The sequence below is a fragment of the Dipodomys merriami genome, unplaced genomic scaffold (genome assembly GCF_024711535.1).
Source record: "Dipodomys merriami isolate MVZ:Mamm:240054 unplaced genomic scaffold, mDipMer1.0.p SCAF_323, whole genome shotgun sequence".
Taxonomy (NCBI): domain Eukaryota; kingdom Metazoa; phylum Chordata; class Mammalia; order Rodentia; family Heteromyidae; genus Dipodomys; species Dipodomys merriami.
This window is the reverse complement of record NW_027204749.1, coordinates 110,266-127,088: the sequence shown is the minus strand read 5'-3', so window position 1 is coordinate 127,088 and position 16,823 is coordinate 110,266. Positions and strand designations below refer to the sequence as shown.

The window sequence follows — 16,823 nt, the reverse complement described above, 5'->3', positions numbered from 1 at the left end:
GATGACCCAGCCAAGATAAATCGTTCTCTACTATTTCTTATTCACAGGGCACTGTGTATCTAAACCAGAATTGATTGTGAGGCTGGAACAAGGTTCAGAACCATGGATAAGAGAAGCTTCAGACAAGAATTTCACAGGTGAGTTAAAGCATCTACAATGCTAATGATGGGTCCAGAGCCCAGTTGATCTGTTTATCTTCAGCTGTACAGAACGATAGTATTCATAATGCCCCTGAGTCATGTATGGCAGTGAACTAGGTAATCCTTTGTCTCAAGGAATTGTCAATCCAGAATTCACTGGGGACAAACTGAATTTGGTGTGCCAGTGTAGTTAATATTAGCAACTCTCTTTGTCTGTAGACAAGTCATTCTTTAAGAGCAAAAGACAATAGGACATGTACAAAAGATCTCATTTTCTTTTAAACTAGTATTGTGCAGGTAGGAGGAAAATAGGAGAATGGTAGTGCTGCTATTGTCTCATCAGGACAATAGCTTATGAGTTGTGCTGGGCATAGAGTGACATTCAGAATGGAAGCATTAAGAGTACGTAGATGAATAATTTGAGTAAATATTTCCTAGAAAAAAGTAGAAAAATCTGAAATACAGAAAAACATTATTTTCCATTTTAAAATGTCAGTACTACATTCATAGTTAGTATATTGCAGAGAAAAGTTTTATTTTCTGCCTAAAACAATGCTTTGATATTTGAAAATCTTGTAACACTTAAAATGTGAGAAAATACCTTTACAGTAAGGAATTTATGGATCTCATTTATGTTTTTGTCTATTTTTCTGTTATGCATTATAGATGTCCCACAAATGGAAGATGTGATTAACACCTGTCAGGAAAGTCACAATAAATATCTCTCTGAAGTAGCAGTCAGGAATAGTAACCCAGGGGAGGAAAAAGTGAGACTTATAAGAAGTTTTAATTTGAGCTCAAAACAGAAGTCAGAACTGATTAAGAATAATGGGAACTCCTTAGGAATGAGGACAGAAAAGGTCACTGGGAGTCAGAACATGAGTGTTTTCAGTGAAACTGGTAAGATGTATGCTGTATATAGTCCTCATTTCTCTTCTGTAGTTGAAGAATATAAACAATGTAAAAGGTCTTTCACCGAGAAGACACACCCTATTGTCCCTCAGAGAACATACACAGGAGAGAAACCATATGAAAGTAAAATGTGTGGAAAGATTTTCACCAGTAAGGTATATCTTACTGTCCACCAGAGAAGACACAAAAATGAGAATCTTTTTGAATGTAACATGTGTGAAATGTCTTTTACCTCGAAGTCAAACCTAACTCTCCACCAGAGAACGCACACAAGAAAGAAACCTTATGAATGTAACATTTGTGGAAAATCTTTCACCTGGAAATCAAACCTCACTATCCACCAGAGAACACACACAGAAGAGAAAACTTATGAATGTAACATGTGTGGAAAGTCTTTCGCCAAAAAGGCATGGCTTACTATCCACCAGAGAACACATACTAGAGAGAAACCTTTTGAATGTAACATGAGTGGTAAGTCTATCACCCAGAAATCAAAGCTTACTGTTCACCAGAGAACACAAACAAAAGAAAAACCTTTTGAATGTAACATGTGTGTTAACTCTTTCACCCTGAAGTCAACTCTCACTGTCCATCAGAGAATACACACAGGAAAGAGAACTTATGAATGTAACGTGTGTGGAAAGTCTTTCACCCAGAAGTCCCACCTTACTTACCACCAGAGAAGACACACAGGAAAGAAACCTTATGACTGTAACATGTGTGGAAAGTCTTTTATCCGGAAGTCAGAGCTTACTGTCCACCAGAGAAGACACACAGGAAAGAAACCATATGAATGTAACATGTGTGGAAAGTCTTTCACCCAGAAGGCACACCTTACTGTACACCAGAGAACACACACAGGAGAGAAACCTTATGAATGTAACATGTGTGGAAATTCTTTCACCAAGAAGTCAAACCTTACTGTCCACCAGAGAACACACACAGGAAAGAAACCTTATGAATGTAACGTGTGTGGAAAGTCTTTCACCCAGAAGGCACACCTTACTGTCCACCAGAGAACACACACTGGAAAGAAACCTTATGAATGTAACGTGTGTGGAAAGTCTTTCACCCAGAAGGCACATCTTACTGTCCACCAGAGAACACACACAGGAAAGAAACCTTATGAATGTAACATGTGTGAAAGGTCTTTTACCTGGAAGTCAAACCTTACTGTCCACCAGAGAACACACACAGGAAAGAAACCTTATGAATGTAACGTGTGTGGAAAGTCTTTCACCCAGAAGCTACACTTTACTGTCCACCAGAGAAAACACATGAGAGAAACCTTATGAATGTAATGTAACATGTGTGGAAAGTCTTTCACCAAGAAGTCAAACCTTACTGTCCAACAGAGAACACACACGGGAAAGAAACCTTATGAATGTAACATGTGTGGAAAGTCTTTCACCAAGAAGTCATACCTTACTGCCCATCAGAAAACACACAGGAAAGAAACCTTATGAATCTCATATGTGTGGAAAGTATTTCAGCCAAGAGCTACAAGTTACTGTCCACCAGGGAGCACACACAGGAGAGAAATTTTATGCTTGTAAGCTTGTGGAAATTCTTTCACCCAAAACATACACCTTTCTGTCCATCAGAAAAAAACCCACCAGAGAGAAATGTATGTAGCAGGCATGGAAATTCTTTCGCCTGGAAGGCACAACATCCATCACAGAACACAAGGAGAGAAACCTTATGAATGCAACCAGTGTGGAAAGACCTGGAGGTCACAGCTTAACACACATAAGTTGATTCACACAAATGAAATAACTTAGGATTGTACCAAATGGGAAAGTCTTTGATCTGTAAGAAAATTAAAATTGCAATACAGAACCAATACAGGATAGAGACCTTATGATATAGCAGATGTGGAGTCCTCCAACTACAAGACACAGCTCAGGGTTCATCACAGAACACACGAAACACACACACACACACACACACACACACACACACACACACACACATACACACACAGGAGGTCAGGTGCGGCTGGTGCCCTATTGGCCACATGGTAGATGGTGGGGTCTGGCATCTTGTCTTCATGCAGGGGGAAGGAAATTCCCCATCCATCACTTGCTTCCCAAATGATGGGTGTGGCTGGATCCCTGGAAGCAGGCATGGACATTTGGCTGATATGTTACTCAATCTGTTAGTTCAGTTTGTGGGACTGGGAATTTCCTGTAGCCCTGCCTCCTGCTTAGGCCCTATTTAGGCTGCACCAGCAGTGGCACCAGATGCTATGCCACATGTCCCTGTGATCATATCCTGTGTCCTGTCTCCTGGCTTGTCTCTGGTCATCCTAGTGTCCCAATTCATCAATCTCTTGGTGCTGATTGGTTTCTGGGTGTAGTTTTTATTCCTTTTTTCCTTTCTGTCCTGTTTCTAAGTTGTCTAAGTGTATTTGTGGACTGCAAGTCTTTGTTACAACAGGCTGCTTGCAGACTGCTAGCTGTGTAATAGACTCCAGTATTCCATCTTCCATAAAGTGGCTTCCAACAAATATACTGTCTTCTTTTACAGAAACACAAAGGTTGACCAAGCATTACAATTTCTAGAGCCAAGATAGATGCCATTGTATAGTTATGTAATTAAAGATATCTTGGAGGCATTTAGAAAAAAATGTCTGTTACATCAGAAAGTGCTTAATTAGTAAACCAAGACCAAGACTCCAGATCCTATATAAGCCAATCATTCTAGATATGTCCAGAGCAGTTTGGTTACATGAAGAGCTCTACTTTCACACTTTCATGAAGGAATGTTTTTGTTCCAATATCAGGTGTTGAACTCAGGAACTGAGTTGAAGCCAGGTGGAGCTGGCTTCAAGATGAGATTCTCTCATCTTGGCCTCTATAAAAGCTAGGAATCAAAGCATGATCTCTGTGGGCTGTTCTGAAGAAATCTACCTCTGGGAGCAGGAGGTTTCCTTCAGTGCTTCAGCTCAGGCTTCCTGTGGCTTCAAAAATTTCAGTATTTATTTCAATTGTTCAAAAATAAAACTCCTCTTTACAGTATTTTCACAATAAAAAAAGAATCCTTAAATCCTGTCTATGATTCTATTTATAAGATAAGGACAGTGGACTTCACATTGCAAGATTTAGCTAGTTGCTCCCTTGACCTCTTCCCTCACACTATTCACCCTTCTGCTTTTTTGTGTGTGTGGGGAGGGGGAGGTCCAGTCTTGTGGCCTGAACTCTGGGCATGGGTGCTGTCCCTCAGCTCTTCAGCTCAAGGCTAGCACTCTACCACTTGAGCCACAGGGCCACTTCCAGAATTTTTTTTCTTTTCATTTTTGTGGTGCTGGGGAATTGATCCCAGGACCTCATGCATGCAAGGCAAGTGCTCTAACAGTGAACTAACTTCCCAGCCCAACACTTCTACTTATCTACAGAGGCCTAGTAAAAAAAAAATAGGGGATGTGGCACTGTAGTTCAAGTGGTAGAGCGCTTGCCTTGAGCTGAAGAGCTGAGGGACAGCACCCAGGCCCAGAGTTCAAGCCCCATGACCGACCAAAAAAAAAAAATTAATGTAATTTTGGGCTGGGAAGGTGGCTCAGTGGTAGAGAACTTGCCTTGCATGCCTGAGACCCTGGGTTGGATTCCTCAGCACCACATAAGCAAAAAGCAAAAAGCCGTAAGTGGCACTGTGGCTCAAGTGGTAGAGCACTAGCCTTGAGCTGAAGAGCTGAGGGACAGCGCCCAGGCCCAGAGTTCAGGCCCCACGACCGGACCCCCCCCCCAAAAAAATAGGGGGATTGGGAGGCACTTGTGTGTGCCTTTGGCCTTCCTACTTGTACCACACACACACACACACACACACACACACACACACACACACACACACACACACACACACACACACACACACACACGCACACACACCATCCATTTGGAAATCACTCATTCTCTCATGTTTACAAACAATGCTTTCTGAGAAGGGATGTTTCACAGACTGGAGTCCTACCTAGGCCTGTGATATAGCTCAAATTATGAACCAACATATTTATTTAAAGTATGCCTGATGATAACATTTTATTAATGTTTTGTATTATTTTTGTTATTTTCATTTGGCCAACACTTTGTTTGAACTCAGAATTTAAGGGACTTAATACTCACTGAATGGGTAAAATACTTTTTCCTCCTTTTAATTTAAGACCAGCAATTAAAAATGAGCAATTAAACTGCCTCATGTGTGGAATCCTAGCTACTCAGGAAGCTGAAATTAGATAGTATTATTAGGCCATCCCATGCAAAATCTTCATGAAAATGGTATCTTAGCCAATAAAAGTATGGCTCTGGTCATATGTGCCTATCTTTTTCTACTACCCGTGAAAGGTAATTATAAAATTAGTGTGTCGAAAGGCCCAGGCAGAGAAGCAAGACCCTAAGGTGAAAAATCAGTGATACAAAAGGGCATCTGGTATAGAAGGTAAAGGAAGTCTCACAAATTTTTGCCCTGAATTCAACCTGAGGACCAATAATATGATCTGTGTAAACAATACATTCTTCCAAATATTTAGTGGAAGAATTTGGATATGGATTACAGAATGATAAGTAAACAGTCCTTTACCAAGTGATTGCAAAAGGACCTGCATCCTGTTATGTGGACACCATGAGTCCTGCTTGGATCAAGTAATTAAGATCTCCTGATCTAACAGGGCACTGGTGCTTCACATCAGAATTCTTAGTTGCCCAAGAGTAAGAGGATTAAAGATCGCAATTGAAAGGCAAACTAGGTAGGATTTGCTGTGAGAGTGTTATGGCCAATTATCATATTTCCTACAAGTAGTGTCAACAATTTTGTCCCTTTGTTACCAAAGCCCAGTGACATTACCGAGGCCCTGAGTAGAAAGCACTCCAAGGCCAGGGAAGATATTTTGTAAAATGGATTTTTGGCCCTTGTGCAGAAAAGTTACCATTCTTGTATAAGCCTACAGTCCTCCATAGGGTATAGTCATTGTGCTCAATTGAAGTTGATTTTGAAATATCTTATTAGCCAGGGTAATGATAGAGTGTTATGAATAGTTGGCTATCTTTTGTCATGTGAATTCACATGCACATATCTTTATGTTTCTGACTAGTTCATAGGTCCTTGCAGAGGTTCAAGTTACTATGCAGGACAATGAGACCTTCAAAGAAAGAACCCAACATATAAAATGTGGCCAAATATTTCAGTATACTTGAAACAGTATTATAAGAAAAGAAGGAATCAAGTAGTGATGATTTAAGGTCCCAGAATAATAATATATTTGAACGAGAAGACTGTGGTCTTTTGCTGTGTGTACATAGATGTAGGAGAAAACCTCTTTTTAGTCTGAGCTGTTCAGACCATTTTTGTTGTTTTTCCCTTTCTGATTGCACTTTATTTCAAGGCCACTCCCAGGTGCGAATGACAGGATATTTAGTTTCAGCTCATTCTAAAAGCTATGTCCTCAGAAGAGAAGTGGTCATCCATGATGAGTACATATTCACCCTAGACATAATCACTAAGAGTGGGTTAAGTTACACAAGTTTTCAAAATGTCAAGAGTCCTACCACACGGTTCATCCTGTCGCCCTTTTCAAAATTAGGCTTTTTAAGAGTTCTGCCTTTGTATGAATATTTCAGTTCTAAATTAGATTATTTTCAATAGCCATTCAGTGAATATTACTGGATAAAGTATACAAATAAACTCATATTTATTTTAGAGAAAATTCTGATGTCATCAGCAGGGGCAGTTAATATGACTCAAATTGAGGACCCAAAGATTCTGCTCTCCAGAGATCTAAATATTTAACCAAGAACCTCTAATTCCCTAGCTATATGAACCCTAATGAGAGAACAAAATGTTAGGTGAACCCTTGTTTCTTCCTCAGGTTAACCTGGAATGATATACCTCAGAGTGACTGGAAGGGAAAGAAGCTGGGATACTGAGCACAGTGGGTACTGAACAAGGCTATCACAGGATTTTCACGAGACCCTCAGGGACCACCCAAGGCCCCCTTGCTTTACCTTGAGCACTTATATCTTTATGTTTGTCCAGCTCTAGGTCATTTTTCCTCCCATAATTAGCTTAATATTAAGTGTACATTTTTTTGTTTGCTAAATGAATTGAGAACTTCTTTTAAAATTATCTTTCATTTTTCTGGATCACTTACACCCTTGTATGAAGTCTCTGTTATAGACGTCTCAGTACTTTGAGTAGATGACTACCTGGAGCATCCACAGCCAACCATCTTTGCCTCACTTGTATATGGGATCTGAGAAAAACCCAGCCAAAACTGTATATGTACATTCTAACTTAAATGTTTTTTTTTTTTTTTTTTTTACCAAAAGTTTAATGTGGAGACTTCATCTGATGTGGTGGAAGTTGGTTCGGCTCATGGTCTATGCCAGAACTCAAAATGGAAGGTACAGGAAAAAAAAGTTTGGTAAGGAGCCAGCTGAGGAGAGGAGAGCAGTGCCAAAGTCTTCATGCAATAGGCAAACCTGGCAAGCCCCTTGGGACAGGAGTGAGAAGCCCAGAGCAGGGTATGTGCTCCTCATCAGTCCACCACCAGCACAGCATGGCACCTGCAGCATGGGCCAAGGTGCACACGTGTTTCCTGCAGGGCTGACTGTTGACACAGGGACCTGTCAGAGCAGTCAGTGGCCTAATGTAATAGTCTTGTCCTATGTAGATGATACAATTACTTGTGGACTAGAAGAATTGGTAGTAAAACATTGTTAGATGAACTAGTAAAAATTCTTCAGGGTGTGTGTGTGAATGTGTGTGCCCTAAGAAGAAAAGAAATTGAAAAGTAGTTCAGAGAGAAATTCAATGACAAGTCTGGGACTTGAGTGCACAGCAAAATAGATCCATTATTATCACAACAAATAGGTGAAAAGGAAGGGTTTCCTTCACTTATTTTTACCAACCCTTACAAATCCCATTGTGTTCAAAATAATAACAGAAATGTATGCGTTAATGCTTAATGTTGTACAACAGCTAGTTTATAAATGACAGCAGAGTTCTGTTTGCGGTCCCTGAACTCTCTGGAAAGGAGGGCAATACTATTGGAAGTGAACTTATGTCACTTGTAAGTTTGTCTTTTAAATTCCAGAGGAAGCATTGATTAATTTAAATGAGCAGACTTTTTGTTTTGCTGGTCTTTAGGCTTGAACCCAGGGGTCAGGTGCTGTCCCTGAGCTGCATTTGCTCAAGCGTAGAACTCTACCACTTGAGCCACAGCACCACTTCTGGCTTTTTCTGTGTATGAGAACCTGAGGAATAGAACCCAGCTTCTCATTCCTGCGATACTAGCACTGTACCACTTAGCTACCTTCCCTGTCCTGTAAACAGACTTTTTGTGTTAAAAGAAGAAAGAATAGGTTTGTATGTAGTATCCACTTTCCATGTGAAAGTCTGAAGGCTCAACCCCTCAAGTGAAAGGAAGAAAGTAGAAAATGGAATGACAGGAAGTATACAGTTACAACTACAAAGAAAAGTAGAAGAACAAAGGCAATGAGCCAGTAATTAGGTTTTTGTTTGTTTGGGATTATTTCTTTTTTCTTTCAATTGTTAGCTGTGGGGTTTAAACTCAGGGAGGGCCTGGTATATTCCCTATGCTTTTCACTGAAAGCTGGCATGCTACCACTTCCAGCCAGAATGTCACTTCTAGTTTTCTGGCATTTAATTGGTGATAAGTCACAATGAATTTTCTGCTGATGTGGTGCTGAGGAGTGGAACCCAGTGCCTCATGTATGCAAGGCAAACCCTCTACCATTGAGCCACACTCGCAGCCCTGTCTCCTTTCTTAAAACAGTGTGGATGGGGCTGGCAATGTGGGTTAGTGATAAAGTGATTGCCTAGCATGCATGGAGCACTAATTTTGATATCTCGGTACCTAATAAACAACAACAGCCCCCAAATACCTCTAGAAGCACTGGTGTTGTAGCTGAAATGGTAGAGTGTAGCCTTCATCATAATGAAATTCAGGAACAGTTTTCAAGCCCTGAGTTCTAGCCCCAGGAATGTCAAACAAGACCAACAGAAAGAAGATGAAATGAGCAAATGAAAACAAAAAACCCCATGTCAGCAAGTTTCATTGATAAACACCACACACAAACACACACATAGACACACATACACAAGTAGACTTTTATCAAACCATATTCCTCTCCTTTACCATGTCTGCTCTCCCTCCCTGCAGCAACTGCTACCTACATCCACTGGAGAACTTACTCTGTGTTTCTCTTGTTTTTGCATTCTAAAAAAATTTTATTGTGAAGATTAACATATAAAAGTAGTATCAATACTCATGAGAAAAATTCCAATCAAAAGTACAATAAAATAACAATTTCATACATGTTAGTGTGGCCATAGTTTTAAACAAAACAACGAAAATCCTTCCAAAGTCTAACAAAATCTAGGAAAGATGTGACAACAATGTGAACTTGGTGCATTTCTCTCCGGTATGTAAAACTATCAAAGATGGGACGAAAAGTCCTAAAAAGAACTGAATATAGAATTACATAGAAATATTGTCCAGTACTTCTACACTTGTACATAACTTAGAGAAAAACAAAGATTTCTATAAATACCATCAAATACGGACTAAGTTTCAAGAAAGACAAATACCACAAAGAAGTCCAAGAGTCTTTACAGAGATTTATTGAACTACTTATAACACACTCAGTCCTGTACAGCAGTCAAAATTATGTTTGACCACACTTTTTCAGCAAATCCATTAAAACTTCATTAGGATAGTCTAATGTTATGTGAATGTGATGTCTGACAAGATTTTAGGCAACCTTTACCATCCATGAGAACTTACCTCCTAGGTGTCATTGAATCCCAAAAAAGTGAGGCAACATTGTGGTCAAATTAAAAAATGAGAAGCAAACTAAAGCAAATCTGCACTTAACTAGAAGGCAAGATTTGATCATCTGCTAAATCTACAAGTCATCTTTAGCTTTTTTAGAAACATGTTCCTAAAGCCGAATCTTTTTTTTTTTCTGTTTTTTAATCTTGGACACAGTTAGGTTCATAAAATGGAATGTCAAACAGAGTGAGAAAAGAATCTCGTCAGAGATCCTTTCTTCTCTCTTGCTATTGACCATGAGTAAAGATTCTGGAACCATGGTGTGGAGAGAAGCCAAATGAGAGAGTCAGAAAGAACCTGTGTGATTTTACCCTAGAAGCTTCTGGTCAGATCATGATAGGTGGACTGGAAAAGCATAAAGCCTTCTTATGCGAGAAGAAACATTCCTGAATCATGTAGAGCTTTAAAGTCTCCTCTAAAGACAAATCCACAGAAGACTGAAGTCTTATGTATTACTGAACAGTATTAACAGAAAATACACTCCAAAATGTAGATCGATAAAATGTAACAGAAACAACTTATATAGGTGTAGAGAGCTGCGAGAGGCCGCACCTGGAAGATGGCGCCGGCTTCCGCCCTCCGCCTTCCCGATGGCGAGTGCTCTCTGTGATAAACAACTCCTTATATGGCTAAGGCAAAGAATCTGGCTTGCTTCCGCGCACCTGAACCTATTGGTGGTTCCCACGTGGCATATCAGGGTTGGCTACCCAGCAGGTACTTAAGGCTGTGGGGGATTCTCCCCGGGGTTGGGGTCAGAAGATTACTCAAAGGTCCTGAATAAACTGCAGAGAGAAGAGTCCGGTGTCGCGTCTTCCTTGCTGGTCGAGGCAGTAGCGACACGTGGTGGCCCGTACGGGGAACTCAGCCATAACCCCAACGAGGACTCAGAACTCTCTGCGGTCAGTGTGGTGCACCGGTAAGTTCCCAGGTAAAAGGGGAATCCGCGACAAAAGCGGGGGTAAGTCCCCAGGTAAAAGGGGAATCCTCAACAAAAGCGGGGTAAGTCCCCAGGTAAAAGGGGAATCCACGACAAGAGCGGGGAGTAAGTTCCCAGGTAAAAGGGGAATCCGCGACAAGAGCGGGGGGATTTTTGCTCTTCTCGGTAGATAGAGAGAGTGAGAACCCGGGGCTAGTCAGTAGAGTAGCCAAAAGTGAAAGTAAAAGTTTGTTTACCAGCTTTAAATGTTTAAAACATGGGCGCTTCTTCTTCGCACCCAATTTTTTTGGCTCTCAATGAGCTACTGCACTCAAAAAAGTTAAAAATAAAAAAGAGTACTTTAGAGAGATTTTTGAATGAATGTGACATCGTTGCCCCGTGGTTCGCTGTCTCCGGAAGCCTCAAGGTGACCTCTTGGGAGAAACTAGGGAGGGACCTAGATTTTGCCTCTGAACAAGGAACGCTTAAGAGCGGAGTGAGACCAATATGGAAACTGATAAGAGGCTGTCTCGAGGACCAGCGTTGCAGTGAGGCGGTAGAGAATGGTCAGGCCGCCTTAGAAATGCTGCAGGAAGAAAGATCGGAAAGGGCAGACAGTGAAAAGGAGGAGAGCAGGGGGAGTTATACCCTGATTTTGCCGAACTAGAGACCTCTGAGTCTACAGACTCAGAGGAACTACAATCACTCATAGAACAAATAGAAAAAACAAAGATAAGAAAGAGGAGGAAAGGGAAGGAGAGAGAGGACCCAGATAAAGACGAATGCACGCCCTCCATGCACCGCCCCACACCTTCGGCCCCTCAGCTCTATGCGGAGGACCCCGGAAGTGGCAGCCCCGGCTGTTCTTTCAGCCCAGGCGTGTGGAAAGCGGTCAGAACCGAGTTACATCTAGCCTGTCCAATATTTCAGGATCCACAGGGACAGCAGTATCATGAACCCTTAGATTTTAAGGTTATAAAATCTTTAGCGGAGTCTGTGCGGACATACGGAATCACGGCCTCCTTTACTGTAGCCCAGGTGGAGGCCCTAAACAGACACTGCATGACACCCGGTGATTGGAGTGGGCTTGCAGGAGCTTGTTTGAGCCCAGGTCAGTATTTAGATTGGAAGGCCTTTTTGATTGAATTTGCTAGTGAAGAGGCTGCAGCCAATCAGGCTGCGGGAAACCCAGCTTGGGACAGAGATGTGCTGCTTGGACAGGGGAGATTCGCCAATCAGCAGATAGGCTACCCGGTTCAAGTTTATGAACAAATCAATAAAATTGGCATAAAGGCATGGAAGGCCTTACCAAATAAAGGCGAGGTGAGTAGCAATCTCACCAAAATCCTGCAGGGCTCTACAGAGCTGTTTTCGGACTTTGTTGCTCATATGGTCGAGGCTGCTGGCAGAATTTTTGGTGACCCAGACGCAGCCATGCCATTAATTAAACAGCTTGTTTATGAGCAGTGCACTAAGGAATGCAGAGCCGCCATAACCCCATATAAGAATAGGGGACTAGAAGCATGGATGAAAGTTTGCAGAGAGCTGGGTGGACCACTAACTAATGCTGGATTAGCTGCTGCTGTGGTGCAATTAACCCAGAAGAAAGGGGCTGGGAAGGTGGCTCAGTGGTAGAGCGTTTGTCTTGCATGCATGAGGCCCTGGGTTCGATTCCTCAGCACCACATAAGCAAAAAGAAATGAAAAAAGCCAGAAGTGACGCTGTGACTCAAGTGGTAGAGCGCTGGCCTTGAGCTGAAGAGCTGAGGGACAGTGCCCAGACCCAGAGTTCAGGCCCAGGAAAAAAACCTATTCAAAAATCGCTGCAAATTTGTCTAAACAGTTGTCTAGTTATCTTTTAGGTAATTGAACTGGGGAGTTCGACAGCCTGATGGAACAGCTCAGGGTTGCTATCCTCATGGTGAACTCCACCCAAGTGGATGCCGGATTGGCGAAGGGGTTATCTTCATGGATCTCCGCTGCTATGAATCATCTTAAGGAATGGGCGGGTTTGGGAGCCCTGACAGGCCTCCTGGTGTTAACCTCCTTGGTATGTCTGTGGTGCATTTGCCAAATTAGAGGTTCTCAGCGTCGCAGTGCAGCCATGATTATCCAAGCCTTTACAGTCATTGGAGCAGGTCAGTCCCCCCAAGCGTGGCTTGCCACCCTAAAACAATGAACACAGATTGCAAAGCCAAAGTACTGCAGTTGAGAGGCGTGAGTTTTGCCCTCGAGGAGAGCATGTTTGATTGCACACGGGTTCGATTCACCTTTTCCCGTCCTTGTGAAAAACGAATCAATGGACAGGCTGAGTCATCCCTAGAGAAAGTACCCTCTGGGAGAAGGCTTGTATGCAGTCCTTGCATTGCACAACAGGGATCAGACCTCTGTTCTCATCTGTATTCTTTAAACAAAAAATGGGGGAACTGTAGAGACCTGCGAGAGGCCGCACCTGGAAGATGGCGCTGGCTTCCGCCCTCCGCCTTCCCGATGGCGAGTGCTTTCTGTTATAAACAACTCCTTATATGGCTAAGGCAAAGAATCTGGCTTGCTTCCGCGCACCTGAACCTATTGGTGGTTCCCACGTGGCGTATCAGGGTTGGCTACCCAGCGGTACTTAAGGCTGTGGGGAATTCTCCCCGGGGTGGGGGTCAGAAGATTACTCAAAGGTCCTGAATAAACTGCAGAGAGAAGAGTCCGGTGTCGCGTCTTCCTTGCTGGTCGAGGCGGTAGCAACAGGCCAGCCTAAATAGGGCCTAAGCAGGAGGCACGTCTACAGGAAATTCCCAGTCCAGGCACTGGACTATCAGATTGAGTAACATATCAGCCAAATGCCCATGCCTGCTTGCAGGGATCCAGCCACACCCATCAGTTGGGAGGTAAGTGATGGATGGGGCATTTCCTTCCCCCTGCATAAAAACAAGATGCCAGACCCCATGTGGCCAAAGGGCACCAGCCACACCTGACCTCCTTACTTAATATTACTGTATTATTAAATCAATTTATAAAATGTTACATCCTCTTTATCGTTTTGTAAACATTCAAAAATTTGCTTTTTGTAAAAGCCATATTTCTTGAGCTCCACCTCTGAAACAATAATTCTCACATTCACCAAAAATTAAACATTCGTCTTTTGAAGAGTTTATTTCTTCCTTCTTCCTCATTCCTTCAATTCCTCTTTTCATCTCTTACTTCCCTACTCTTTCCTTCCTTTCTCTCAGGGTCTAGATGTGATGCTGTAGCTCAAGTGGCACATGGTTTTATTTCTTTGTTAATTTCAATTTTTGTGAGAGATTGATCAATATCTTTGTGTACTTGATTATTTCCCCTAATGTCATATCTACTTTGGCCCTCTATGATATAACACAGGTGCGACACATCGTCCACATGGTCTTTTATTATACCTCACTCAGCAGAACAACTAAATGGGCTAAGAGTGAATCAATCACAAGTTTTTCATCACCAGTGATTAATTAAAGAAAAGTGCAAGCACTGAAGACACTTTGGGGTTCTCCCCCAAGACAAAAAGCAGGGCTGCGAAGGTGGCTCAGTGGTAGAGTGCTTGCCTTGCATGCTCGAGGCCCTGGGTTCGATTCCTCAGAACCACATAAGCAAAAAGAAAAAAAAGCGGGAAGTGGTGCTCTGGCTCAAGTGGTAGAGCACTAGCCTTGAGCTAAAGAGCTGAGGGACAGCGCCCAGGCCCAGAGTTCATGACCCACGACCGGACCCAAAAACAAACAAACAAAATGCAGAGATTCTAGTCTTTATTAATCCATCATATTTTTTAAATATATATTTTATTGTAAAGATACTGTATAGATTGGTTATACCATAATATGAGTTAGGTCATTAATACATTTTCTATCGAGCATTGTTACCCCTCCAAGAAAGACTTTACTACTGTTATGACTTTTTCTAGAAAACCTTTCCATTTTTTCTACATATGATTTTTCTCCTCTTTGTGTGTGACGGTTTGTGTGTGTCTGTGTGTTTTGTATGTTCTGTGATGAACCCTGAGTTGTGTCTTGTAGTTCGAGGACTCCACATCTGCTATATCATAAGGTCTCTATCCTGTATTGGTTCTGTATTGCGATTTCAGTTTTCTTACAGATCAAAGACTTTCCCATTTGGTACAATCCTAAGTTATTTCATTTGTGTGAATCAACTTATGTGTGTTAAGCTGTCTTTCCACATTGGTCACATTCATAAGGTTTCTCTCCTTGTGTCTGTGATGGATGTTAAGTTGTGCCTTCCAGGTGAAAGAATTTCCATGCCTGCTACATACATAACATTTCTCTCTCGTGGGTTTTTTTCTGATGGACAGAAAGGTGTATGTTCTGCATGAAAGATTTTCCACATAGGTCACATTCATAAAATTTCTCTCCTGTGTGTGCTCTCTGGTGGATAGTAGGTTGTAGCTTCTGGCTGAAAATCTTTCTGCAAATATGACATTCATAAGGTTTCTTTCCTGTGTATTTTCTGATGGACAGTGAGGTTTGACTTCCAGGTGAAAGTCATTCCACACATGTTACATTCATAAGGTTTCTTTCCTGTGTGTATTATCTGATGGACATTGATGCTTGACTTCTAAGACAAGGACTTTCCACACGTGTTACATTCATAAGGTCTCTCTAATGTCTGTGTTTTCTGGTGCATAGTAAGGTTTCCTTTATGGGTGAAAGACTTTCAACACAAGTTACATTAATAAGTTTTCTCTCTAGTATGTGTTCTCTGATGGAGATTAAGATTTGATTTCCTGGTGAAAGATTTTCCACACATCTTACATTCATGAGGTTTCTCTCCTGTGTGTGTTCTCTGGTGCAGATTAAGATATGCCTTCCTGGAGAAAGACTTTCCACAAATGTTACATTCAAAAGGTTTCTCTTTTGTGTGTGTTCTCTGGTGGCGAGTAAGCTTTGATTTCTCAGTGAAAGACTTTCGACACGCGTTACATTCATAAGGTTTCTCTATATTATGTGTTCTCTGGTGGCGAGTAAGCGTCGATTTCTGGGTGAAAGACATTCCACACTTGTTACATTCATAAGGTTTCTGTCCTGTGTGTGTTCTCTGGTGGAGAGTAAGATATGCCTTCCACAAGAAAGACTTTCCACACATGTTACATTCATAAGGTTTCACTCCTGTGTGTGTTCTCTGGTGTCTAGTAAGATATGCCTTCCAGGAGAAAGACTTTCCACAAATGTTACATTCAAAAGGTTTCTCTTTTGTGTGTGTTCTCTGGTGGACAGTAAGGTGTGTCTTCCAAGTGAAAGACTTTCCACACATGTTACTTTCATAAAGTTTCTCTCCTGTGTGTGTTCTCTGGTGTCTAGTAACATATCCCTTCCAGGAGAAAGATTTTCCACAAATGTTACATTCAAAAGGTTTTTCTTTTGTGTGTGTTCTCTGGTGAACAGTAAGCTTTGATTTCTGGATGAAAGACTTTCCACAAACATTACATTCATAGGGTTTTTCTCTAGTATGTGTTCTCTGGTGGACAGTAAGCTTTGATTTCTCGATGAAAGTCTTTCCACACTTGTTACATTCATAAGGTTTCTCTCCTGTGTGTGTTCTCTGGTGTCTAGTTAGATATGCCTTGCATATGAAAGATTTTCCACAAATCTTACATTGAAAAGTTTTCTCTCTAGTATGTGTTCTCTGATGGAGATTAAGATATGATTTCTTGGTGAAAGATTTTCCACACATCTTACATTCATAAGGTTTCTCTCCTGTGTGTGTTCTCTGGTGCAGATTAAGATATGCCTTCCAGGAGAAAGACTTTCCACAAATATTACATTCAAAAGGTTTCTTTTTGTGTGTGTTCTCTGGTGGACAGTAAGGTGTGTCTTCCAGGTGAAAGACTTTCCACACATGTTACATTCATAAAGTTTCTCTCCTATGTGTGTTCTCTGATGTCTAGTAACATATTCCTTCCAGGAGAAAGATTTTCCACAAATGTTACATTCAAAAGGTTTTTCTTTTGTGTGTGTTCTCTGGTGAACAGTAAGCTT

At 41.6% G+C, this 16,823-nt stretch overlaps 1 protein-coding gene across 1 annotated transcript; it reads right to left on the bottom strand.

Moving 5' to 3' along the window:
- Positions 1-15,516: 15,516 nt before the first annotated feature.
- On the bottom strand, positions 15,517-16,518 carry LOC138841613 (zinc finger protein 180-like). Its single transcript, XM_070042390.1, has 2 exons — positions 16,183-16,518; positions 15,517-16,098 (listed from the first exon to the last, which is right to left on the bottom strand). The coding sequence occupies exons 1-2, from the start codon at positions 16,516-16,518 to the stop codon at positions 15,517-15,519; spliced, it is 918 nt and encodes a 305-aa protein (XP_069898491.1).
- Positions 16,519-16,823: the final 305 nt, after the last annotated feature.